This window comes from Chaetodon auriga, chromosome 14, assembly GCF_051107435.1.
Source record: "Chaetodon auriga isolate fChaAug3 chromosome 14, fChaAug3.hap1, whole genome shotgun sequence".
NCBI lineage: Eukaryota > Metazoa > Chordata > Actinopteri > Chaetodontiformes > Chaetodontidae > Chaetodon > Chaetodon auriga.
Window position 1 is genome coordinate 7,075,303 of NC_135087.1, and position 26,596 is coordinate 7,101,898.

Sequence of the window (26,596 nt, forward strand, 5' to 3'; positions counted from 1 at the left end):
TCGGTCATTCCAGCCTCAGTGTGTGAGGCATGTTTAGAGTGGGATGCCACCACGTCTGAAGCTGCGACACCCTGACTATGCAGTGTGTGTACAGGGCTGTATTTAAATAGCTGGAATGCAGTATTCCTGTCATGTTTGCATCTCAGGTTTCAGTCGGGGTCTGCCAGGCGGGCAGGCAGGCAGGACACCGTGCCCCATGTGACCGCTGCTCCTTCGTCTTCTTCCCTCTTTGATGTCAAAGCATGTAAAAAGATCTCCTTTCAGTATTTACATGCACGCTGGACGCGCACAGCGAGCTGCAGCATGTGTAATCCCAGTTTCCATAGTGACAGTAACTCACCGATCACCCAGCGTGTGTGAGACAGGTGCAAGATGTATCCTCACCAAATCTCTCAGTCAGTTTGAAAGGGCGTGATGAAGAGACCACGTCGACTCGTCGGAGAAGAGACGCAGATGCGTGAACAGGCTGCACACCTCGACGGAAAGATAAACGCAGCAATTAACAATCACATCTTAAACTTTGGGCTCTTACAAAGGCTGGAGGGTGAAAAAAACGTGCGTGAAGACTGTAATTTGCCAGCAGATGTGTGCAGTATGGAACAGAAAATGGCAGATGATTGATTTCCTTTCTACGTATGTATAATATAAGCATTTGGCTGACTCATTAAGAGCAATTTAATGAGCAGCTGGATTCACAAAGTACATGGCAGTTGATGGACATATAAGCTGCTACAGGGACTGAAGCGGTTACCTTAACAGTAATTAACCATGTGATTAAAAGCTAAATTAAGTGCACTGAAGGTTTTAATTTTTGATGTTGCCCGTCAGAGGGATGAACACACTGCGCTGATGCTGCAGCAGCTTTCTGTAAAATCCTTCTGTTCAGTCACTGAAAGCTCCAAAAAACACAGATGACAAATGGAAATGCAAACCAAGGCCACCACCAGAACCCTGCAAGAGGAACGAACACCAGTCTCTCAACAGATTCTCCTCGTTTGCTGCATCGTGGGTGTTGGTTTGGAGCGTTGTCTCTTCAGTCCAAAATGTCCCACAGTTCTTCAGTTGGGTTCGGCTACCTTCGACGGTCATTACAAAACATTCACATCATTTTCAAATCTGACCTGCAAATGTCTGGAAAGCAAACAACCATGGCCCAAACTAACTATATCTTTATTGCTGCTAGTTGCCAGCTAGCAATAAATAGTAATCTTTACTCCCACACAGATGTTTCTTGTTACCAGCAGTTTTGGCAAGTTATAACCAAAAGAAGGTTTCCTGTCCCTACTGGCCATACCTCGTAACAGAGACACAGAAAAACAACAGTATGACCACGCTAACACGCTAACATGACCGTAAAGTTTGTCTGCTTTTCTACACAATGGCAGGTGTAAATGTAGTTGCAAGAATCAGAAATGAATATGGACTGTCTGTCTGAGCTGTCTTGTCGAATGAATGCTAAACAGAAGTTACTGCCGTTGAACCTGCAGTTTGGAGCTTTTGTCTCCCCCTTCTGGCAGCGAGAGTAACTACACAAATACCATCAACACGCTTATGACGCCATTGGCTCCACCATACTCCTGCTTACTGTAGCCTACTCTGTCACTGCTTGCTCCCATCTTCATCTCTGGAAAACCAATCATTGGTTGGCTAGCTGACGCAAAACACTTCACAACTGAAACTCTGGTTTGCTGGGAAAAACAGAGAGATTTATCTCTGACAGGCTTAATCAGCATTGTGTGAACTCGTTTGGCAAAGGTTCGAACATGACATTTCTGTGTAAAAGTCCTGCACTCCAGCTTTTAAGTTTACCATTTAGCTTCTTTCAACAACTCCACAGAAAGTTTATGTGCAATGGAGAAAGTGAGGCTGCTTTCCTTTTCTGTTCCCAGAAGCCTCTGCAGGCTCCTGTGCCAGTGCCACCCCTCCCATGTGACGTTTTTCATTCACTGACAGGTGCAGGATCTGTGGTCTGACAGGAAAAATACTGCACAGCAGCTCCAAGTTTCCTATTAGTCTTTCAAAAATGGCTTTTTTTCAAAGTGCACTCAACTTTCTGCAGCTGAGGAGTTGTTTCAGAGTGGCTTGTTTTCACGTTTTTTCTGAGTGAGTCATAAAGTGAGAGATACCGACAGAGAGGGAGAGAGAGGGAGAGGGAGGGAAGGATTGCCAGACTGAGAGAAAGATGGACAGAGACAGGAGGATGTTGGTTTTCCAGAACCCCAAGAGACGTGAGAATTTAGGTCACTTCAGACACTCAACGTTCACACACAGGGAAAGCATGAGCTGCATGAGAGGCGGGTCCGGGCAGGGTCGGGGCGACGATGTCGACTGCTACACTCGATTATATTCAGATGCCAGATGAGAGGACGGACAACCACGCAGCAGACTTTACATATGAACGTTTGAGTCTTTAGAGACTCTGTGTGCATCCTAGACTGAAACAGGAATAAAACAAACCTCAGAGGCATTAAAAGCAGATTTTACCTGCATCCTATTTCATTTCAAATATGTCACAGCTGTGGAAAATACTCAGCCCTGATTGGCTGGCAGGTGTCAGTTAAAACTGCATAACTCTGAACAAAGATGTGATCAACAATTTGAGCATTGTGAAAGGCATTGCAGCAGAATTGTAGTATCGATTCAGAACAGCCATCGCTCTAAATCAGCGTGCATGGAATATTAAGATAAGATAATCCTTCATTAATCCCACAGCGGGGAAATATGACAGAACACAACATTAAAAAACAATACATAAAACAAAGCTGCTGAGGCATCAGATTAAGACTCTCAGTGAAACAGACCTGTGAAATGTCAGATCTGTAAATGATCATGAACTGCTCCGGAGCCTCAGGGATGCCTGGACTCGATATCTGGGACTTTGTTTGAGTGGTTCTGCATATTGCTAAATGAATTTGATGAAAAGGAGCCCATAACTCTCTTTCTGCCCTGGCTGTGGGCACTAGCTGGCAAATCCGGCCCTGATCAGGATACGTCTATTTGTGTTATCCCTTCCTTAAATCAGGATCGTGGCATTTGCAGTGTTGCAAAGTCAACAGGCTAAAAAGCTAACCGCTTAACTTAAAGCAAATCTCCTTTGTTTTGCTGTTTTCCTCCAAGAACAGTGCGATCATGAGCTGCTGGTCTATTGGAGGTTTCAGCTGAAAGAAAATGGGGATGCAGCCTTTGTCAGTAATTAAATAATAATAATTACTATTACAGTGGATTACTAGACTAATGGGGCTCATTTGAACTCAAAGTCAGCTTGATTAACTGCATGTCTCTGTGTAAGCCAAGGTGACACAGTGGGTGGCCTGAACAGGTAAACACATGTCAGCACACAGTACGACAGCTGACGTCACACAACAGTAATGAGGTACGAACGCACACTGCGTCACGCTGCGGGGGGTAATAACAGCAGAGAGCCTTTCCTGTCCATGGTTAATAACCACCAGAGGAGTTTTCAGGGGAAGCTTTCGCAGAAACATTAACCCTGGACTGCTGATATGTGCACAAAGATTGCCTGGTCTAAGGGCTTTAAATGCACCACCACAAGCGTAAACACTCCATGTGTGGTGTAAATAAATCAGGTGACGGAGGCAGGGTTGTACATAGTTACAAATGTACAGGCTCGAGGTGGAGGTTTTATAGTTTGCTGGTCATTCAACTGGTATAAACTGGGTCCATTAACACCTGTAGGATAACACTCAGATGCCACATGGAGCATCCATTTGTGGCCTGTGTGCAGCCTCAAGGGGATGTGCACCGCAGCACGAATCCTCCCTGTCATCGTGGGGGAGTAATCCAGGCGAGGTTCAAGGAATATTGAAGGGAAATGTCGTTAAATACCTGGACAGCACGTTGGCAGATTCTTTGAACTGCCCAGGAAATGCAGCATCCATCCATCAACCTTGGGCAGTGGTGCAAAGCACCGGTGCTGAATGCTCAGCTCTAACAGTTCAGTGAGCTCAGTGTTGTTGTCATTTAGTCCAACGCGACGCTGAACCGAGGTTTCCATGTTTTTGTCACTCAGTTGTATGATTTGTTTCTAATCAGAGAGCTGTTGGAAAGCAGCCGTCTTTTTGTGAACAGAATAGAATTTCAGTTTCCAAGTTTATTTGTTCCTTAATGACTTCGAGTTGAGGCAGTTTGTGTCAGTTTGTTGCTCGGATGCAACAACAGACTGCGAAAGGAAACTGATAAATGGCTACATGAGACAGAGAGATGTGGTGGTGAAATGCATTACTGTGCTGAGCTGGTCCCTCGATGCTCCGGCTCTCCTGACTGCGGCGCCCTCATGGAAATGTCAGAACAGAGGAAGTGCATCAATATGACGCGCATCAAGCCGGCTCTTAATGCATTCCAGCCTGTAAAGAAACGAGCACTCAGATTGAGCCGCTCGCACACACACACACACACACACACACACACACACCCACACACACGCACACACACACACTGTCTGACTGCACTACTTTATTCATAACGGATGGTTGCCTGTTAACCTACATCAGAGGGAGAGAAAAAAAAGTATTTCCATGGCAACCCTGGAAATTCATGCAGTGTATGAGCAGCAAACCAATATGTCCGAATTAAACAGCATCATCAGAGGCCGTCAGACTGGCAGCGGTCGGATTGGGCTCATTCATTCGTTTGCTTCACATTAACAAATCCCAAAGTGCCTCGGGCCCTTTCCCACCAGCCCTGTGTTCCTGTGTGTGTGTGTGTGTGTTTGTGTGTGACTGCTTTATGTGCAGTATCTGTCGATTTACTGCCGGTCTTGTGTTTCAAATATTGGAGGTAATCAGATCCTTCTGCTCATCTTGGCTGGAGCTCGACTCAGCGCTAACATCAAAGTAGACAAGAAGGTTGATATCAGTCTTGAATGTGCTTTAAGTTTGGAGTTAGAGCTGCGGGGCTGTAGCCTAGCTTAGCATAAACAGAGGGAAACAGCTAGCCTGACTCTATCTACAGTTCAGTTTGCCTCTCGGCACCTTTAAAGCTCACTAATTAAAGGTAGCTCGGATTTTTTGAGGCTGGGCAATACGGGGTATTTATCTATAGTATTTGTATTTCTTACAGTAGATGGCGGTCAGCATGCCGCCAGTTTGGAGAAGCAGCCAAGAGTATGAAAACTTAGCACTGTACTGCTACATATGTGTATGCTAAATGTAGAATATTTTCACTGCTTTACCATCAGACACCCTTTTGTGATAATATTTAATCTTTAATATGTTGCCATTTAGCATGTTAGCATGTCTAGCTGTTGTTGTATCATTTAGTATTGTAGCATGCTAAAGTTAGCATGGACACATTGGACCAAAATACACTGGAGAAAGTCCTTTGTGCTTGAACAGCTGATGAAAAAGGATGGAAATAATCCCAAACTTGAATTAAAGGCATGCCAGTATACTGTGTGTAGAACAATGAGTGTGGACATGTGTTTAAATTTTATTATAACATATATTAATATATCCAGGAAACAAATACGACACACAAGGCAAGAGAGCTGGAATGATGTGGATTCTCTGCCAAAACCTCGACAATTGATGCCAGACAAATATTGAGAAATTTTGACCCTTAGGAAATATTGACAAATGTTTTCTCTACACGCCAGTGAACACGTCGGGATCAGATTTCAGATTCAGGACAGAAGAAGAACAACAGTGAACTCGCAGGAAACGGTGATACAGTATAATTTAATGCAGTCTGTGCCAGGTTTCCACAGAAAGTGGGAGTGCTGGAGGTCAGCAGAGTCGGGACCACTGTGCTTTGTGGAGCTCTGAAATCATTTTCTTCTCTTTGCCCGGCCTTGAGGAGTTACAGTGAACACTACAACATTGGCCTAAATCCAATTTCAATTCAGCAGATTCAGAAATGGGATTTTCTTTCAGAGATTGAAAGTCTGAAAAAGCATGACGCGTCCTATCTTGTAGTTTCAACGTACATTTTGCCTGGACTGAAACAGCGCCGGCAATCCTATTACAGTGTCACCACAGTGATGGAGCTGCAACTTTAAGTAACACCTCTGAACTGTCCGAGCTCGGCCGTGACATGTAATCAGACAGAACGCAGAGATATAAAATGGTAAATCCTCTAGTTTATCCTTCGCCCTATGGTCTAATCTTCAATCTGCACATAAGCCACATACAGTGTAGCCGCAGTGGGATCAAAGCCTCGTACAGTATCACCAGTTTGTCAGAAAGAAAAGGTGCTGAAATTTGACTCGTGACGCTCCTCATGCAGGATTAGCGAGTAGCTGGGATTCGCTTGCGTTCGATAAGTGCATTGTTCTGTCTGAGGGTGGAATCCAGTCAAGAATCGAATGGTCCGAAGATGAATCCTCTCGATATCTGATACACTATTAACTCAATACTTACGTCATGTTAAAGCATCTATTTTAAGTGCCTCTGTGTGTGTGTGTGGGTGAGGTCCGTGCCAGAGGAGCAGGAAGTGGCAGCGTGAAGTATGGAAATCTCATTATCGTTGCACCAGTGCTCCCAGCGTTACAGCCGACTCTCACGATAACCGGAAGCAGCAAATCCAGGAGTCGAAACTCAACCTCGGACGTTTGTTATCCGACCTCCACACAGTTCACGTCTCCCTTCGCCTTCTGACTTCTCTCATGTCTTGCTCCTTATGTCAGGATTGGATATAATTCGAGGATATAATGTGGAGGATATGACCGGTTCCTCTTGGTTTTGTTTGTGTTATAAGTTGTTTTGGCCACGTTCATGTCCAGTTTGCTTGGTTGACAGCAGTCCTGCAGTACAGTGACACACAGTGGCTGAAGTAAGCAGCTGTTTGTGTGAATGAATGCAGTTTAAAACTTATCCATGGTCTCTTTCTTGCACAGCAAAGCTTTCTTGCTGTTAATTACAATAGTTTTGAGGTCTTGTCGGTCTTGTAATATATTTTTAGTATCTGTTTTCTTCCAGCGTCAGCATGTCAAGAGACAAGCAAATCAACGCCGATGGTTGAGGTCAGGTGTACGATGTCGTCTCTTGTAATCTCAATTCCTCGGACACAACCGAGCCTGCACCTTCCCCTCAGGCCTGATCTTGGCTTCTTCTTCTTGACGTTTTCTTTAAAAATGCCACTGACCTGTTGCAAAGCTTCAGGGGATGAAGATCCAGAGTCATTTTACATGGTCAAAGCAGTTTTTGTTTAGCGATGCTAGCAGAGTGGCTTCAGGAGTGTTTGTCCGTCCAGACTGAAGTATCTCAACAACTATGGGATGCCTATTGCCATGAAGCTTTATACAGACATTCATGGTCCCCAGAGGATGAATCCTTCTGACTTTATGATCCTTATCTAGCGCCACCATGTGGTTGGCAGTTGTGGTTTTTCGAGAAATGTCTCAACAGCTGTTGGATTAATTGTCATATTTGGTACAGACATTCATGCCTTCCTCAGGATAATTCATGTAGCCTATCCAGTGCAAATGTCAGCCAATCTAAACTTAGAAAGAGGTAGAAAAACATAATAAAGCACCTCGTTCACACGGTTTGCTCTTCTTCATAATGAACATCTCTGTTCTCGCTGTTTAAGATCCATACAGAATAATCTTGTGGTAATTCTCACCTGATTTGCCGTCAGTCATCGGCTCCTCTCGTCCCTCTGCCGTGTGTTTACAGGACGGCGTTGACGTGTCTCTGCATCAGTGATACCAAAACAAATTCCCGTTGGTTTGTTGCTCTTAGCAGATGAAGTGATTGTGATTTTATGATCACAGCGCCACGCTGGGCCCGTCAGTCCTCCCCTCCGCCTTTGCCAGAGCATCTGCGCTTAGCTGGCCACTGGATCAGGATTTGGCAAGGCCACGCCACAGGCGGCAGGCCGTGTGTCTTAGCAGACCGGAGACCCTCTGGGGACGCATGGAGGGGACAGAACAGGGAACAGGTTTCTTTGCTGCGGCGCCAAAACAGCAGCTGTGTGCTTTTCTGTGTTCGCAGACACGAGCTCAGAGTACAAACGCATTAGCAGGTGGCAGCGAGCAGCACAGGCAGAAATACGTGTCACTAGAACTGATTTTGAATCAGTTATATATCATGAAATATACAATTTGATTTGCAATGAATGAATGTGGAGGTTTGCATGCAGAGAAGTGAATTTTCATTGAGCATCAAATACAGTTTCAGAGCCATTTAATTCAATTCCATCGTATTTCATTCGCGTTCAAGTTTATTGGAATTCAGATCCAAACTAATAGATTCAATTTGAAACTGTGCGACTGAGATTCAGTTTTTCAATGCAATCACTCAAGATGAGCAATTCAAACTCTAATATAAGTGATCTACATTCAGCTTCTAGTGACATATTTTCACCCACAGACAGCAGTAGTAAAGTGGTGGTAGTAAAGTTCAGTAGTGACAAAACATAAAAATACGATGACTTCATATCACAATCCTCCTTCGTGTGTGCCAGTAATCATCTCGCTGACGCATGTTGCTGCTCAAACTCCATGCGGAGAGCAGCCGTTATGGAGCCCTCAGTGGTTTCATGGGAGAACTGGTACAGTTTTAACATCACCGCAGCTGTAACAAGGCTTTTTTTTTCTCAAACTAAGGTGTGGCTATGGACGCTAAACACACACATATCATGCAACTAATTATACTCGCATCCAAGTGTGAATCATCTACAATAAACTCCACCAGAGAATTTAAGAAAAAATACACTTCACTCGAAAAAAGCAATAATTTAGAAGTTCTTAAGAAATGCACAATTGTAATCGTTTTTGAGATGCATCCAGACATATGTAGTGGTTGCACTTGCAGATGTGCAGATCATAGAAGAGTAGACTGTTGGTGTGTGAGCTCCTGGCCTTCTCGCTCTGATATGTCATTGTTTGTGTACCAAAGAAGGAACAGAGAGAACTCCTGGACTGAACTCACTGTTGAAGCTGATCCTCCTCACTGGATCAATGACCAACGCGTGGTGTCACATACAAAAAACGTAAACGTTACCAAAAAGCATGAGAGTCAGATTTCAGTCCAGATGATACTGAGACACATTCTAGCCGGTCGTTGACGGGGTGTAAATGCATTCTTCTCTCTACCAGGTGTTAGGACGTTCAGTAAGTTCCTGCTCAGTGCAAACACTGAGGGATCTGTGTGGGTTTGAGAGCAGTGAAAGCGAAAGCCCGTGATGGCAAACAGAACCTTTGTCTTGATGCAGCCCCTCCATGTGTGTCATCAGCGTATTGGTTGTAGGATGGATGAATATCAACTAGCAAGCTGAATCATTTCTACTCAGGTTAGATTAGATTTCTGCCGTGTTCTCAGCCATGACCAAACTGCTTCAGGTGTGAGACACGGCCTGCTTTGCTTTGCATTTGGCATGGGGAAGGTGGGACGGATGGGACCTCTCCTCAACACAGCTACTGTTTAAAGTAGCAGAGAAAAAGAGATCGACTGAGATGTTCAAAGCTTGACAGCTCTCACAGGGTCAATCTCAGTAAAGTTAGAGAAACTGTCCGATGCAGCCCCCTGATTCCAGTGTTGAAGAGTGGGTTTCAGGTGCTGTTAGACAATCCTGAAGCACTTGGCTTGAAGCATCCTGATGCTTCAAACAAGCCAACAACACTGTCACCCAATCAATGCAGTTGTGACGAATGCTGCCTTCATGTTTATTGGCTCCAAAAAGCCTTTTTCAGGAGAAGCTGATACGGATACGAGCCGTGGAAACCAGAAACCAGCGTTTGTGAACCAAAGAGAAACGGCTCAGCAGAGATCCTCTTACAAATTTAGTGGTTTTTCATCCTCTCCTCCTCCTCTGAACAGATACTGCACGATAAATCCATTGTGAGGGAGAGAAAACAACACATGTAAAAAACCCAAATACTAAACGTGACAGTTTGGCAGATATCTGTCATGTGGTCATCTCTGCCCATGCAAACCAGCATCCAGCCACCTAGCATAACTGAAATAGATGCTGCTGTGGGCTTGGAACCAATAGAAACAGGGTAGAATACAAAACAGGAGTACAAGAATGCTGCGTATTGTCTGTGCGAGAGCAGGCTGAAGACAATGGGAGCCTTCATTGGCTTGTGTCCATTGTGCCTGAGATTTCTTGGGTCGTGTCTCAGCTGAAGAAGAGAGGTCTTCGTTCAGCCCGCCGGCGCTTCTTCAAACCTGCCTTTGTCATCGCTCCCTCCTCTCCCAGTGTTTTGCTTTCTCTCGAGGCTGATTGATACCCCTCTGCTGTCGTCGTGTCACTCAGCACACTGTGTGGTTTTGAAAGCCCTTGACTGTTCGCGCTGCTGTTTTCTTTTGTTCGGGGGCCTCACCTAGCCGCCATTGTTTTGCCTCCTGTTCTCAAAATAGGAGAACTGAAGGGGAGTTAGATTACAACCAAGGTCAGCTCCTCGGCCCGTGCACTGAACGACAGTGGATGTCGGCGTATTAATGTTGCCTCCCTGGGCTTTTTCCCCCCCGGCGCTGAGCACATTTCTGCCTCCTCCGTCACTCCTGGCAGTTCTGACCCACATCTTTTTCTCTGTCTGACAATAAACCTTCGCAGTCGTTGAATAGCGATTCCTGCTGCTGAATGACATTCAATGCCGTGTTGTTATGCCCCAGAATAATGTCAGAGTGATGTCATTCCAGGCAACAGCACCGTTAACGCTGCTTAATTTTGCAGTAAAAAGGAGAGCCGGATGATAAATGGTTGGTGAAAATAGGCCTCCAGATTGTGAGCAGCCAGCCTGCTCAGAGCAGCTCCTCCGAGTGATTCAGTCAAAGGAACCAAAGAGTGCCTCAAAAGAAAAGCTCCTTTTAAATAAAAGCTTTTCTTTTTCACTTTCGTCTTGTGAGGAAGTGTCTCAAAAAATCGTGACGGGCTTGTTAAAGTGTGCACACACACACACACACACACACACACACACACACACACACACACACACACACTGCCCCAACAATGCCACCCCGGCTGCCCCGCCACCATCCTGCCTCAGTGTTGCTATTCTGCTCTGCTGGCAGATGCCCGTCTGCAAGTGAAAGAGGATTTAGCTCAGCCTGCCGCTAACTAACAAGTGCAGGAATTTCTAAAAGCTGCTGTGATCTTTAGCCAGTTCTCTCTCCATCGCTCCAGTGACCAGTTTTTTGAGTTTCACCGATGTGAAAAGATTTTTTTCAGATGAGGTTGTGGCTCTGTGGCAGCCTGAAAACCTAAAGGTTACTGCGACTGAGTTTAAAAATCTGTTGGTGTGTTGATTAATGTTTTAGTGAATTAATGTTTACTTATCAGCCTTCATATCCGCAGATATCAATGAATCTGTGATTAGCTCAAATCTGCCAATCATCAAGCGAACGTATTGGTCGGAGTTCAGCTCACACCTTTGTATCTGCTCGGCATGAAAGCATCAAATTAACACCTAATTAAAGTGTGAAAGCGTATCAGTGAAATGATCACACCGGCCCAGAGTCACTGACCTGCTGACTGACTCGCTTCTTGTGAACCGTTTCATGAATAAGCCATCTGTTTTTTGTGTTTTTGTGTGTGAAAGACTCATCTGTTTGTACACATTAAAACGCACCAGCGGCGTTAAACTAAACCTTCTTTCTTCATCTCTCCCTTCAGATTGTGCAGTCTGACTCTGAAGAAGCTGGTTGTGATGAGAGAACTCGATAAAGAGCTGATCTCTGTGGTCATAGCGGTTAAAATCCAGGTAAACAGTCACATCGGGGCGGGCGTGTGCAAACCTGCTGCACCCACACACACAAACACAAACAAACACTGCAGGAGACATCCAGCAGTCCTCTATCAGATGTTGATGAAGGACAAAAGAGGGTCCACAGATCATTTTAATATCCTGTAATATCCTGTGAAGTACATGAGCTTTGTAGTAAATGTTCTTACACATGCAAACACACGAGTACAGTGTTTCCAAACGTCTTGGATCATGTTTGAATTATTTATGCCGTGCACCTTTGCTGCAGCACGGATGCAGAACGCCTCCACGATAAGAGCTCCCACTGCATTAAACAACAGCCAGTGTTTTATTTACAGGGCTCCAAACGCGTTCTGAGGTCCCATGAGATAGTGCTGCCACCCAGTGGGTCTGTGGAGACCGATCTGGCTCTCACCTTTTCACTGCAGGTAAAAATAAAACATACCACTGAGCTGCTGTTTAAGATTAAACTTTGGCTGTTTGCTGTTTCTTTACTGAAAATTTGAGATTATTACTGGGATTTTAATGTGATGTGGGATGAGTTTTATGACAACTGAACTTACATTCAGCATCAATGAGATATGAAGCTCTTCTTTCCTGTATTGCAGAAATACTATCTGGAGATGCACAAAGGACAAAGTATTACTAGATCATTACAAGATAAGACCGCCAGTATTCTGTGTTGTTGTTATTCAAGAAATCCAACAAAGAGGTGAACGACACATCAGTCCTTCTCCCGGTGCTTTTACGACTCCTCATACTGAAGATGTTAAACAAGTCACAAATGTCATTGATAAAGGAGGTCGAGCCGGGCTCTGTGGTTTTATTAAAGATGCCACTTTGGGTTATTTCACAGGAGAGGTTTCAGTATTTGTGTTTTAGTCTCAAAAGGTGACGCCACACAATCGGTGACATTCAGATGTGGGGTTGTTTGCTCATGTTACCGTGAAGGAAACTCCACCTGCACAGTCCTGACGAAGCAGTTCAGCTGAGTTCTTGAGTGTTTATATTGAAGTGGTGAAGAGTGTTTTAACTCCTTATTTAGTCATTAATATCTAACATTTTAGAGAAATTGTTAATATTTAAAAGCAGGGGCTTTAAACTTTACTCAAACAGGACGAAATCTGACTATTTTCGGCTGCTGATTTTGTGCTCTAGTTAGTATTTGTGGCAACAGGACAGCATTTGTGGGTTGACTTAAAATAATCCACATTGTCCAAGATCATCTTAAGAAAGGAACATATGGAACAGAGGAATACGATGCATCAGGCTGCAGATACACAGAACACTTGTAAAAGGGTCAATTCATTGCTGGATTTGCTTTTTTATGGGACTTGTTGACCGCAAGAAAAATAAAGAATATCACCAACCTGACCTTTAAACTCCAGGTGAGTAATTTGTACTTTCTCCATCCTTTCCCGCAGTACCCTCACTTCTTAAAGCGAGAAGGAAACAAGCTGCAGATCATGCTGCAGAGGCGGAAGAGATACAAGAACCGAACCATCCTGGGCTACAAGACTCTGGCAGTGGGATCTATTGACATGGCCGAGGTATAATGACGAGCCCGTGTTCATGTTGTCTGCCTACATGTGTTCTTGCTGTGTGCAGCAGGTGGAGGATAACAAGGTTGGAGCTCACTTCCGCTGCACTCTGTGTTATTGTCTCAGGGCCTGCAGGAGCAGACAGATGCATCTGCTCTAAAAGGCTGTTAAGATCAGTGTGAAAATATAATGAGAAAACGGAGGCTGTCGGAGCTGCAGGTTGACATTTACTTCACCTGGGACTTACCGGTGCCTCTTTGACTCACACAGCACAAGAAAAGACGTCTAGAATGAATCATTTTACCGATAAATTAGTCTGAAAATAATACTTTTATCCCTGAAAGACTTCAGCTAGTTTCACTTTCTCTTAGCGCAAACCTGCTTTGGTCAAATTATCCTTCCAGACATGAAGAAAACTCCCATGTTTAAAATTATCCCACCCAATGAACAAATAGTTTCTTGTATTTCAAGAAAACCTAGAATACAGCGCAGACGATGCTGTTACACTGAGGAGCTCCCATATGGCTGCCAAAGCTCAGTGGAGCTTATTAAGGTCACATCTCAGCAGCTGAGAGGAGACAAAAAAAAAAAAAACATTTTGGCGCCTGGGAGGGAAAAAAGGAGCAGAAACATCGAGTTGTGCTTCACCACAAGAAAGAAATGGCTCCCGGTTTTTCAACTCAAGGATACAAAGGCGCTCTGAGACAACATACCACACAAGATACAGAGCAAACTGCTGAAGGCTGACGTGGTCTCCGGACTGGGCTGCAACAAAGAGACCAGTCCAGATTAGGGGCGGTGCTGTCCTGAGACGACCTGGGCTTGTTGAAATATCTCTCTCACTCGGTAAACGCTGCTTAGGTGCTGTTGAGCAAGACGCTCAACCCTCAGCTGCAGAGGTGGAGCGCCGGTTTGAAGGAGCAGGAGGCGGTGGGTGGTTAAACTGCAGCGTCCCGGTGGGAATGTGTGGGCGTGTTGGTGCCAAATGACAGAAATGGGTCATTAAGATAATTAAGATTTTTCCTCGCTGGGAGTTCAGAATCAGTCTCTCAAGCTTAAGTCACAGTATTTGTTTGACAGATTGTGTGTCTGTGCTGAGAAATCACCAGTCTGTCCCCTCTAAAATACAGCTGAAAACATGTTAAATATGTCCTTATTTCATGGACCCTGTCAGCAGATCTGTCACATGTTGTTTCCTGTTCGTTTTCAGTTTGTGTCTGTCTGTCAGGGAAAGCAGCTGTTCTCTCTGTTATGACTTCCAGCTGCAAGCTGGAGTTGAGGGTTTTGCTCAAGGGCACCTCAGTGGTGGTAAAGAGGGAGGGGCGGGTGCTGCCTCTCACTGTCCCTGCTCAGATTAATCCTGCCAGTCCGGAAGATTTAACCGACGACCTTCCAGCCTGGACTGTTTCTAGGCGGGACTTCCTGTTATCGTGAGGTTGCCAGACACCTTAGCTTATTGCTAAGTGAAGCTGAAGGCGTGTTGTCCGGCCATGTTGGAGACGTGAACTGATTGAAAAAGTTTTGATTTTTGACTGCCGGAGAGAGAAGTTCAAGTCCTGGCTTCTTTGTCACCTGTGCACAGCTGACCAATCGCACGGTGAAGTGAGTCTGAATGTCGGATTGTCTGTTTTGGAAAGTTGAGAGACAACGGCCCTAATCCACTGCCAGAAAGGTCCAACAAGATCATCTGATGGAGCATTTCCTCTGGCACATTAACCTTGAACGTAGCTCCGTATTTACTGCACAGGAATGAGAGGCGAATCAATTTTCTCATCGGGCTCTGTGCAAAGAAAGCAATTAACCTTATTTCCCAAAATGTCAAGTTATTCTTTTAAATCAAGACAGCCGCCCACAACCCACATGATATGCAAATCTGACTTTCACAGGATTGTCTCTGCACAAAAATCCATTTTAAGCATAGCATTGTTTTCAAGTAAATCTGAACACTACATTTGAGCGCGGTATCTCTGAGCCTGCGGTGCGTTATGAGTTTACTGCAGGTGGAGAACTTGATATCCTAACTTCAGCAGCAGTTTGCGTCACATCGCTCCGTCTCACCGGGGTGAAACATTCCTCCCCCGGCGTTTCCTCCCCTCTCTCATGCTCTCTTTTCCTTCACCTCTCCCAGGTGATGCAGCACCCGACAGAGGGAGGCCAGGTCCTGCCTCTCTGCAGCAACCAGAAAGACATGCTGGGGAAGGTGGCGGAGATCTGGATCTTCTCCCTGTCCAGTCAGCCAATAGATCACGAGGAGGCGGCCCTGCAGGGAGGACAGAAGATCAAATGCTCCGGTACGCTTTGCCTCTCGGTACACCCGGTGTTCCGAGGTTAAAGCAGCAGGAAGCCGTCATAATCACCTAATACGCTCATTGGGCTAAACAGCGCAGAGATCACAGGGTTCACAGTGTTTTTTTTTCTTGCTAATTGTGCAGAAAGTGATTAAAATCAGGTAGCATACAGCTCTGTGTGTACTGCACATCGTGTATATTTAGAACTTGGCTGTGTGTCAGATTTAAAAGGGGCATTGAAATATGTATGAGGCATCTTCTACACTGCACAGCCTTTAATCTCCCTGCTTGTCTCCTGCTTTAGATAACTACTCAGAAGAAGAATATGAGAGCTTCTCCTCAGAGCAGGAGGCCAGCGACGACGCCGTGCAGGGACAGGTGAGTCCACCTGGAAAAGACGGGCAGATTTAAGGGTCATGAGGCAAAACACTTTGTCTCATCCCGGTCGGTCGGTTAATAATCAAGCGCACAATGGGGTGTAAAACATCTGTACGTGCACTGCATGCTTTTGAATAATGCTTTCTTTTTTGTTTTCAGGATCTGGAGGACGACGAGTACGATGTGAGGAAGCCAAAGAAGCAGAGGAGGTCGATAGTGAGGACGCCCTCCATCACCAGAGTAAGAGACGTGAACCGGGGATTAAAGGAGGTTTAGTCTGAAGTGTGTGTGCAGTGTACGCACACAGTGACCTCCAGCTTCATGGCGGTAAACTGGCGGGGGCGGACTGTTTCTTGGCCAGGTGCAGTAACTTCCTGGAGTCTTCACTGGTTGCCTAACAACCTCATGGTGACGACATGACCATCAGGACGTTGCTGCGCCCATAAAACCTCAACATGTCGCTTTTACACTTTGGTTTTTGTACCGATGAAGCAAACAAACATGTTGATTGGTGAGCTTTAAAGGTGGTGGCAGGTGGATTTTATTGTGGGCAGAAGCAGGTTGGATGTTTCTGTCAGCTGGTTGTGATGCAGCGGTTAAGGTGCGTTCAGCACGCAGCAGCTGGATGTGCCTCTAAAATAAACTCCTCATTTTGTTTACCTTGTGGGTGATTCATTTGCAGGAGGTCACATAATGTTCGACACCTTTCAATGAGCTTCAATGAGACAGTTTAAATCTGCTTTTTCTCATGGGTGATATGGTTTTACAGAGCGAGGCGATGAAAGTCCCAGAAAGCAGATGAGGCATGATGCTGCTTGATTTATTGATTTACATGAGCACACGCAGCAAAATCGATGCGCAAGCAACACTGCAAATGTATCTACTGCCGGTAAAATGACTAACGTGGAGGAGCTCCTGCTCCTGTAGCTGCTTTCTCTGTATTGGATTGCTGAGAGCGGTGTAGTAAGTCATAAGTGGGTCATGGGCTGACTTGCGGTTGTGTGTTTATTCTCCTGTGTTTTAGCAGCAGAACTTCAAGCAGCGAGTGGTGGCTCTTCTAAAGCGCTTCAGGGTCTCAGACGAGGTGGGTGTCTCAGGCTTGCGTTGACTGGGGAGTTTAGCTCCCTCTTGTCTGTCTGCTGTGGAGCTGCTGAAGATGTAATGCCTGTGCTGGTGTGTGTGGAGGTGCTGGACTCGGAGCAGGACCCCGCAGAGCCGCCCCCTGAGGTGGAGGAGGAGGACCTGGACCTGGACAGCGTAGAGTTCGAGAACCCGAGCGACAGCGGGCCGGAGCTCGACGACGATGACAGCGTCCTCAGCACACCAAAACCCAAACTCAAGTGAGTGTTTCTCCGCAGTAACGAGTGTGTGTGCCTTTATTTGAGAGGGACTTGGCTCATATGAGTTGCTGAAGGCCAAATAATGATGATAACGAGGTTAAAAAGCTTCACAAAAAGTCTGAATTTAATAACAAGCCTGTGCCTTAGCTGAAATTACGGCTGAAAAGAAAGTTAAGAAAATATGCATGGCCTTTAATGTTCTTTAAACCCTGCAGCAAGGCTGAGGCTGCTTTACCATTGAAGCTTAACCAATATTTGGTGCTAATATTCAATGGTAATGACATTTTAGTGTCTAAAAATGCATATATTCAAGGGTTTCTTCAGGTTTTTAATTCTTTGCTGAGTAGGAAACTGCTTTTAGATGACAGGATACATCATTAAAACATATACTCGTGAACTTAAAGGAGTACTTCGTGTTGCATTTCAATAAAGAAAAGAAGAAAATCAAAGCAGCAGAGGCTGAGATGTGCTGCCTCTCAGTCCCTGGTGTTGGTCAGGCTCCATTAATGCTGGATCTTTCGCTTCCTGTAATTCAACTCAACAGTGTCTTTCTCTCTGTCTGCCGTTGTAAACACCCGTATCTTTCAAACTGCACACCTCCAGTTTCTAATGCAGGCTTTCTGTAAGAAATATGGAAGCTCAAAAAGCCTAAGCAGTGATGCCTCTCCATTAATCAGACTTTGAAATTCCTCCGGATCCGCAGAAGACGTTATACAGCTGCATTAATGGACAGCACAGGATGAAAAAGGAGAGGAGGAGACTCCTCTTGTGTGTGTTTTCTTAACTTCAGTCCAGATTGCTTTCTGCGTTTCAGGCCATATTTCGAGGGTCTCTCGCTCTCCAGCTCTCAAACTGAGATCGGCAGCATCCACAGCAGCCGGAGCCACAGGGAGCCCCCGAGCCCGGTGAGACCGACGTCACTGCAGCAGCACAGTGATTAACACAGGATGTAAAACAGTCCCTAATAACGAACAGAGACGCAGGTTAAATGACAGTTCTTTGCTCACTTGTACTCCTGACCACATGCACACCTCAGATCCCTGCTTCCTCTACTTAAACAAACCGTGTGACTGATACCACAGTGACACAGCTGGAGGCCGACCAGTGCAACCACTGAGCCGCTTTGATGGCCGATGAGCGAATCCACTGGAGCGGAGAGCCATCGATTGTCCGGCTCAGGGGCTTTTTCACCGAAGTACATTAGAATAAAATGTTGGATTTTCCCACCAGTCCGCAGGCTGGAACCAGTTTACGTGATCGCTGGTTTGTTTACGAAGCCGTGGGATTTCTGTTGAACCAAGAGTCCACCGCGAGATGCTGAATGAACCACTGCTTTACTTTCTGTGAAATAAAAGTCCCTGGGACTCCATGGAAAGCAGGTAATGTTTATTGTTCCTCTCACCATCTCATTCCAGATTGACCCAGATAAAACCAAGTGCGGCGGGGCCAAATTTCCAGATGACAGCGTGTCTGATAACGTCTCCTTTGTGAGTATTAGTTCTTAAAGGTGCTTGAGATCAATAACTGGCATCAGCCTTTGTTATTGTGAGTCAATGCTTTGAGGAAAAACACAGAAAGATGAGCTTTCTGGGCAGAAAATGCACATTTGAAGTTATGTGTGTCTCCTATTTATTTGTCTCTTAATATCGTCTTGTGTTTCTGTGTCTCTGATGCGAAGCACTTGCCTGACTTTACATATGACTTTGTATTCTCTATAGCTGTGGTCCCACAGTCACTTCACATACAGGAAGAGGAAGAGACACATTTCAGCTGTTAATTATCAAGTTTGCCATCATAACGAAGCAGACACAGTTAGAATAAATTAGAACATATAACAACTTCAATCCTCAAGGACCGTCCAGGCAGCTAAGGTGTGAAAAAGTGTTGTTTTGAAAAGAAAGACGCGTAACTCATCTGTCAGCGCCTTTCTCATAAACCCTGCTGCTGTTTTTCTCTCTTTTCGTTTTCCCTCAGGAGCAGCCGGAGGCGGTGACTCCGACCACAGAGCTGGAGATGGACAACATGGACACATTTTTAGAGAGGCTGCCACCAAGTGGCAAAATGACCAAGACAGAGTCCCTAATCATCTCGTCCAACAGGTAGAAATACATAAAAAAGAATAAATCACTTCTTTAAAGCGTTGATACACGTCTGCAGGGTGGAAAGAGTGTGTTAGTTGTCATCACATGCAGATCAGGGTTTTTGCTTCCTGTGGTGGATGTTACATCACTGACTCTGCATCCAGTCCTCCATCGCTCTTCTTCTGCTGTTCCCGTTTTCAGGCAGGAACCGAAGTTGGCAGGGAGGCGAGGAAGGAGCACGTCGCTGAAGGAGCGTCAGCCCAGCAGGCCGCAGAACGAGAGAGCCAACAGCCTGGACAACGAGCGGTCCCTGGACACACGCTGCCACCTACAGGTAGGAGCCAAGAACTGCAGGACAAAGGTGCAGATTTTTACCAAAGTTGTGGATTTTATCAACATAAAATACGAGTTAGTATCACAGATGTGGCCTCTCTACAAATCATGATGCCTAAATCAAAAATGTGGCTCCTTATTTTAACCCAAAGTTTTCTTCTTGTGCCTGCCAAGATCCCAAGAAAGACAGTGTATGACCAACTAAACCACATCCTGGTGTCTGATAACCACCTCCCTGACAGCATCATTCTCATCAACACGTCGGACTGGCAGGGCCAGGTAAGGAGTTATAATACATTTACTCCAGCATGACAGAAGGTAATCACTGTTTTTATAAAGTTACACATGTTTTGTCTTTCCTATGTTTCTTCTTCTTCTCCCCTCCCAGTATCTTTCAGACATGCTGCAAAACCACCAACTACCAGTGGTCTGCACCTGCACCACGGCCGACATCCAGGCTGCGTTCAACACCATCGTCTCCCGCATACAGAGATTGTAAGCCGGCCTCTCACACGCTGACTTTGGCGTTTGCCATCATGTGTTTACTGACCCGCACAGAGCTGTGGAGAGATCACTGTGTGAGGCCCAACTCTGAGCTGTCTTTTCATTTTCTCTCCTAGTTGCAACTGTAACTCCCAGACACCCATTCCCATAAAGATTGCAGTGGCGGGAGCGCAGCACTACCTCAGCGCTGTTCTGAGGCTTTTTGTCGACCACCTTTCCCATAAGACCCCTGACTGGCTCGGCTACATGAGGTTCCTCATCATCCCTCTAGGTTAGTAACAGCCTAACCCTAATGCTACTCTTTTATTTTAATATTTAAAGGTGCTATATTTGTCCAAATGCTCTAATGACTGAAAATGGATAGGGTCATGGTGGAGACTTCTTGTTGCCTTAATTTCCTATAAAACGTGCTGCCATTGGCTCTCATGATGTCCATCTGTCTTTCACTCCTTTCACCACCTGTCATTACCAGTCACTCTAAAAACTGTGGATCATTGTTCACTGGAGGAACAGCGACGCCTCCAGTCCTCTCAGCATTGGCCTTGTTTGTTTACAGTCGTATAATAATTTACCTCTGCACCTTTAAAGCTGTCTGCTGTCTGATTTTGACTGTTTTTATTTGGCTGGTTTAGGTGCACATCCCGTCTCCAAATATCTCGGCACTATTGACTATCGATACAACAGTTTGTTCCAAGACGCTGCTTGGAGGGACCTGTTTCACAAGCCAGAGGCTCCTGTTGTTGGTGGGCTGTTATGTTTAAAATACCTTTTTCCTCTTATAGCTCCCTGCAGTCTTTAGAGAGCATCTGCAATTAGGAAAACTGGTCATTTTTACTCCTAACCTACAGAACTTCCTCATTAATGTTTCTGGCTGTGGGGATACATACAGTCAGTGGCAGAGAATTAATACTGTGTCTTGTGCAGCCCAGGAGAGCCCGGACGTGGTGTCAAGGGTAACTCAGTACATGGTGGGAGCTAATGGAGCTCACCAGCTTCCCATCGCAGAGGCCATGCTCACCTACAAACAGAAAAGGTATTTTTCTTTTGTTTTCATTGCAGGATTAATACAGAGCAGAGCAAGTGTCACACTGAGCTGTACAGAAGTGGGGCTTTGAATGTGTTTTTGTGAGCTACCCTAAAGAGTTGGATTTTGTGAGGTCTCAGGGTTTCATCTAACAAATGCTTCTAATGCAGAGCTTTCAGCAGTTTTTTCAAAAGGGGATTGAACTGTTCTGTGAAAGATCGGCTCCATGAACAGTCTGTGATACATTAGCTGGCTTTTCAAAATACATTTCATACATTCTTTCAAGGTTTTTTTTTACAAATTCAGGCAGAGCTATGCAGAGCACGAAAGACACTTCCAACATGTGAAGCCAGGAGTGGCAACTGAGAAACAAGCTCAACGATGGTGGTTACAAACCAGCAAAAAGAGGAGATAAATAAGAGTCAGATGAGGGCTGTTCTCAACATTGACTAGGCTAGAACAGGATTAAGGAAGCTGGACGAGCTGTCGGATTAGTCATTGTCCATCTTGTCAGGAAGAAACAAAGTAGATCTATCTAACATGGAAATTAGAGAGCTTTAGAGGTGCTGGTACACAGGTGTCATTACCTTTATGCAAAGCTAAGCTAAGCTAAAATAAGCTAAGCTGCTGCTGGCTGTAGCTTCCTTTAATGCGCACACGAGACTGATATCTATCTTTCCATCTCACTCTCCTGCAGAAAGCAAATGTGGAACTATTGATTTCAGTCATTAATCTTGTCGACATGCATGCACAGTCCACAAGAATAAAAGTAAAAACACATCAGCCCAACAGTAATCTGATGTTACTTAGATTGATTGTACTTTTCACTTGCAGCATGCAGTGTGTCTTTGGCCGACACTCAGTCATTTAAATGTCGTTAAACGAAAGCAGAGACGTCTAAACATGCGGCGGCTCTCCGGCGCTGCAGGGCGATGCTTCATGAACAGTTGGCTGGTGATGAATCTACTCAGGATTAGTGTGTGAAATGAAATTGTGGTTCATTCTGTTTCACTCAAATGTTTTCAACCCCCTTTTGAAAAAAAAAAAAAAATTAAAAAACAGGTTAAAAGTTTGACTAATGTTGGGTTTGTGTGGGAGTGTGTGACCTGAGGGAGTCTGTCTTCTAAACATCAGTCTTTCCATCACTGTGTGTGTGTGTGTGTGAATAACATGTTTTATCTTTTTGTTGTATTTTTTTCTTTTCTTTCTTTGAAGGAAAAAGAGCTTTCATTTTGATTTTGCAGTAAGGTATTGTGGTCGATTGAGTTTGTTTCTCACGTAGCTTGGTGACTCATGCGCTTTCTGTGTATTGGAGCCATTTCCCCTTGAACCTTCTGAGCCTTTTCTGGAGCTTGCCACTTTAACTGCCTCTGAGATTATTATTATTTTTTATTTTTTTGCTATTAACAGCTCGAGCTATAAAGCTCTCGGATAAGATCTAACTCTGCTATTCAGGCCACAGCTCAGAGTTACACAGAACAGCAGCACACAGACAGAGTATGAGATTTTCTTGAACTAATTAAAGCTGCACTGGGCCATGTTTTTATTTAGAAAGCAAGACACAAGAGATGCAATAGAGAGGAGAGATTTATTCCCACAAAGAAACTCCAGCTTCGTCCTTTTCACCCAAATGAAACTGTGGTGACGTGCACCTAACCACAGTTTCCACATGTGGTCAGTTCATAGCCAGAGAGCGTGACATTTTGTGAGAAAATCCAAACTGCTTGCAAGAAAAGAAATCAAAGAACTGTGGACATCAACGAGCGATCAGCTGCCTCTCATCTGTTTGCTGTCCTTCAGTGTGAAATGACAGCAGAGCGGCTGCGCTAATGTCATGTTACATGGTTTCTAGGTTGTAAAATCCATGTTTTGCTGCATATTTTTAGCTGCCAGATGCAGAATTATCTTTAATTGCCAAAGCTGCAGCTCAACAACTGCTCTTGATTCGAAGAAGAATTCCTATTGAAGGATTAGAAAGCTGAAGTGAACCAGAACATCTGTCTCTGCTCCAGAAGTAAGAAAACCTCATTCAAAAGCCCGCTGACATTTATGACTGTGGTAATAACTAAACGCAGCCTTGGAATAAGGCCTTTCTCAACAGTATGTTAGTTTTAGGTTTGTTTTTTTATTCAATATTTATTTTTCGTTGCTGCCTTTCATGAACACCATTTCCCAAAAGCAGAGTCGAGTCCATGAGTGAGTTGAGGTTCTCGTGAGCTCAGATATGTCTGTAATCACAGCAGGACAGCGAGGATTGAACGCTCTATATGCTCTCAGACAGCAGCGATTACAAACGTGTTGATTAGTGAGCTTTAGAGGCAGATTTTGTTCCCTTTTGACAAAGCCAGGCTAGCTGTTTCCCCTTGTTTACAGTCTCCATGCTAAGCTAAGCTAAGCTAAGCTAAGCTAAGCTAATCACCTCCTGGTTGTAGCTTCATATTGACAGTACAGACATGAGAACGGTGTCGATCTTCTCATCTAACTCCCAGAAAGAAAACATATTTCCCAAAATGCTGATCTAACTATTGCCTGAAGTGCCTCCTGCAGAAGTTATTCATGGCTGCAGTCTCAACCAACACCTGTGTGCTCTGTTCTGCATATTAGAGACAGTGTAAGAGCTTCATGTTCGGGCACAGAGATAGAAATCAGAACAGTAACCGACGACAGCTGGAATGGTTTGTCCACACAGCTACACATGGAAATGAGGGAGCCTTGTGTATGTGCGTGTGTGTGGGTGTGTATTTGACACCACGAGGGTCATCTCAGGTCAAGATGGGAGGTGGTGGCACACACACACACACACACACACACACACACACATAGACACATAGGCAAGGCTCATTGGTGCTTGTAGGACGGTGTGTGCGATGAATGCCAACCCACAGCGCCGCCCTCCTGTGCTGGAGGTCAATTGATTAGTGAAAGAATTTCCTCGATAATTCTGACTTCTTAGTGTCTCCTCCAAACAGTCCTCATTGATGAGGTATCAGAGGACTGACTGAAGGATAAAATGTGCTGATAAAGTGGCAAGAGACCAAACACCATCATCTGTCCTCCCCCCTCTGGAGCTGTTTTCTCCCTCCCTGCTGTCTCCGCTCCGTGATCACCATGTGCTTCTGGCCATCCATGTCTGTCTGTTATTTGTCCCGTTAGAAGTAGAAAACCTGCACGCTGTCAGTAGAAAGACAATACCGGCGTGCGATTAGCGCTTCTTCTCATAATCAAATCACAAACCTCAACCGGCAGGATCAGCTTTTGGGTCACCTGTTTGGTTGAAACCAAGCAGTTAACTGTCACTCAAAGCAGCCGTGCACATAATTATCCAAAACTTTAAGCCTTAATTTAATTTAAACTAGTGAATCATATAAAAATTCACCCCCGTACAGTTGTCATGAACAAGGAAATCAGCTGTAGAGACCAAACTGTTTTTTACACCAGTCTGTAAGCATGTTGGGCATTTTAATATGGGGGTCTATGGGGATTGACCCTCTTTTGTAGCCAGCCTCAAGTGGCCAGTCAAGGAACTGCAGTCTTTGACACCTCCACGTCCAACAGTAATTATCTAACTTTATTTATATAGCTTATCTAAAATCGTCTTATTCCAACCTAGAAACTAGTTTTGTCAGAGATGCAGAACTGGAGTCGAGGTGTCTCTGAAAGGTGCATGCATTACGTCCACACAGTAGCTCCGCGTCCATCTACATGGATTGACATGCATGTGCATCTTTTAACCGATACATCACACATTTAAGCCAATATATGGATCAAACACATCAGGCAGAAGCCATGTGTTCTGTCATAATCCATCCCTGCAAGGCGAGATGAGCATAAATCACTCACATACCAGGCAGACATCTGGCTTTCTCTCTCTGGCTGCTCTCAAACTGATTCCAGCAAACAGAAAACAAAACATGGCCTTGATATGCAAACTGTGACCCACTGTAGACTGTCTTCTCTCCTTCTCTCCCCTCCTCTGTAGTCTCTCTGTTTCTTCCCTGGGGGGGCGATGGCAGGTTTCTTCAAGGCAAGAGCAACAACCTCTCACATCATCAAACGTCTTTACATTTAGAAAACATAGAACTAGAACCATACAGGCTATTTTTCTGGTCATTGCCAGGAAAATAGTTCATGGACGTGCAGTCATGCACTATCGCTCACAGGTAGTGCATGGAACCTGGAGAAGTTTTGGATGTAGGTTGGTGCTCTTCCTTCTCCACTTCCTTGTGACTCAGTAGTTTAGTTGTTCCCCTGATGGACTTGCTGCCTCCTGAATGCCCTTCTGACTTTGGTTTGGTGGATCCAGTCTGTCCCCGCAACAGCTGGATGGCTTTGTCGGAGGTCGAATCGGCCGACAGCTTGCATGTTTTGCTTTCTACTTCTCCAGCTACAATAAGGGGCCTGCAGTCGGGAAATGAATCTGTTTTAGTGGAAGTTTGAAGCCCAGAAGCAAGTGCAGCATGCTCTGTTGATTCCGTATGAGTTTGATAACTCTGCATAATTTGCATCGTATTTCCAGATGTGAAACATTGGAAATCAAAAGTCAACATTTAGTTTAGAAGTTAATAATTACTAGAGCTCATTTTTACTAACGGTAGATGTCATGTTTTTAAATTGTAATCCTTTCACAGCCAATTTTTTGAAATGCTTGTCGGAGTTAGCCCCTTTAAATTCAATTTGCACACAGTTTCCTTCCTTTTAATCATGACATTTTTTTGGTCTGTGCTGCTTCTCCACAGCCCTGATGAGGACTCATGTCAGAAATTCATCCCTTTCATTGGGGTAAGTACCCTCTTTAATTCCAGATTTGCCCCCAAAATTCTCAGTGTTGCTTTTGTCTTTTCTTTCTTTTGTTCTGTTCTGTTTTTCAATGTATTTTAAGTGGTTTTATCTTAAGTCATCATCTGTTCCCGTCTGTTTTTCATCCTGCAGATGGTGAAAGTCGGCATCGTGGAGCAAACATCTGCAACGTCAGGCAAGCAATGACTTTGCACCAAAGCTGCACCAAAGAATGTCACAGCTGCACCACACCCCTTTGCACATTGGCCGCTCCAAACAGCAGCATTGCTCCACCACAGTATCCGTATTTTTTTAGAAATAATGACTGTTTCCTCCCTCAGGAGACTCTGATGATGCAACACCTCTGGGCTCCTCGCTGCTCTCCTCCACTCCTCCACAAGTATCACCTGCACTCAAAGAAGCATCGCCCACCCCGCCCTCCTCTCCCTCTGTCCACACCAGCTTCTGTGCTTACAGGTATAATGTGACGTCTGGTGAAGAGCTGTTTCTGCTAAATGGACCAAAAGGAATTTGGCCTTTCTATAAATTTGAATATAAAAAATTCTATCTTCCATACACTTTTTAATCAAGTGTAGTAAATAAATTACATAAATATTAAAAAATAGTTTCCTTCCAGGAAAAAAAGGTACTCTTAGCTCGCTA

General features: G+C 44.8%; 1 protein-coding gene across 5 annotated transcripts in view; it reads left to right on the forward strand.

Annotated features, from left to right (window-relative positions):
- The window catches only part of pacs2 (phosphofurin acidic cluster sorting protein 2), a 53,686-nt gene that overhangs the window by 23,012 nt on the left and 4,078 nt on the right, over positions 1–26,596 (forward strand). The window contains exons 2-22 of one of the 5 annotated variants that reach the window (XM_076749573.1): positions 11,578–11,665; positions 12,007–12,096; positions 13,093–13,218; positions 15,338–15,500; positions 15,802–15,875; positions 16,035–16,115; positions 16,900–16,959; positions 17,061–17,215; positions 18,030–18,120; positions 18,631–18,702; positions 19,190–19,314; positions 19,498–19,630; positions 19,804–19,908; positions 20,018–20,124; positions 20,250–20,404; positions 20,766–20,876; positions 21,058–21,166; positions 22,373–22,405; positions 25,894–25,936; positions 26,087–26,129; positions 26,275–26,410. In XM_076749573.1, the coding sequence (XP_076605688.1) occupies positions 11,578–11,665; positions 12,007–12,096; positions 13,093–13,218; positions 15,338–15,500; positions 15,802–15,875; positions 16,035–16,115; positions 16,900–16,959; positions 17,061–17,215; positions 18,030–18,120; positions 18,631–18,702; positions 19,190–19,314; positions 19,498–19,630; positions 19,804–19,908; positions 20,018–20,124; positions 20,250–20,404; positions 20,766–20,876; positions 21,058–21,166; positions 22,373–22,405; positions 25,894–25,936; positions 26,087–26,129; positions 26,275–26,410 (2,100 nt within the window). Of the gene's footprint in view, positions 1–11,577; positions 11,666–11,988; positions 12,097–13,092; positions 13,219–15,337; positions 15,501–15,801; positions 15,876–16,034; positions 16,116–16,899; positions 16,960–17,060; positions 17,216–18,029; positions 18,121–18,630; positions 18,703–19,189; positions 19,315–19,497; positions 19,631–19,803; positions 19,909–20,017; positions 20,125–20,249; positions 20,405–20,765; positions 20,877–21,057; positions 21,167–22,372; positions 22,406–25,136; positions 25,518–25,893; positions 25,937–26,086; positions 26,130–26,274; positions 26,411–26,596 lie in introns of those variants that run through there. The other 4 variants (XM_076749574.1, XM_076749576.1, XM_076749575.1 and 1 more) reach the window with 4 other exon arrangements.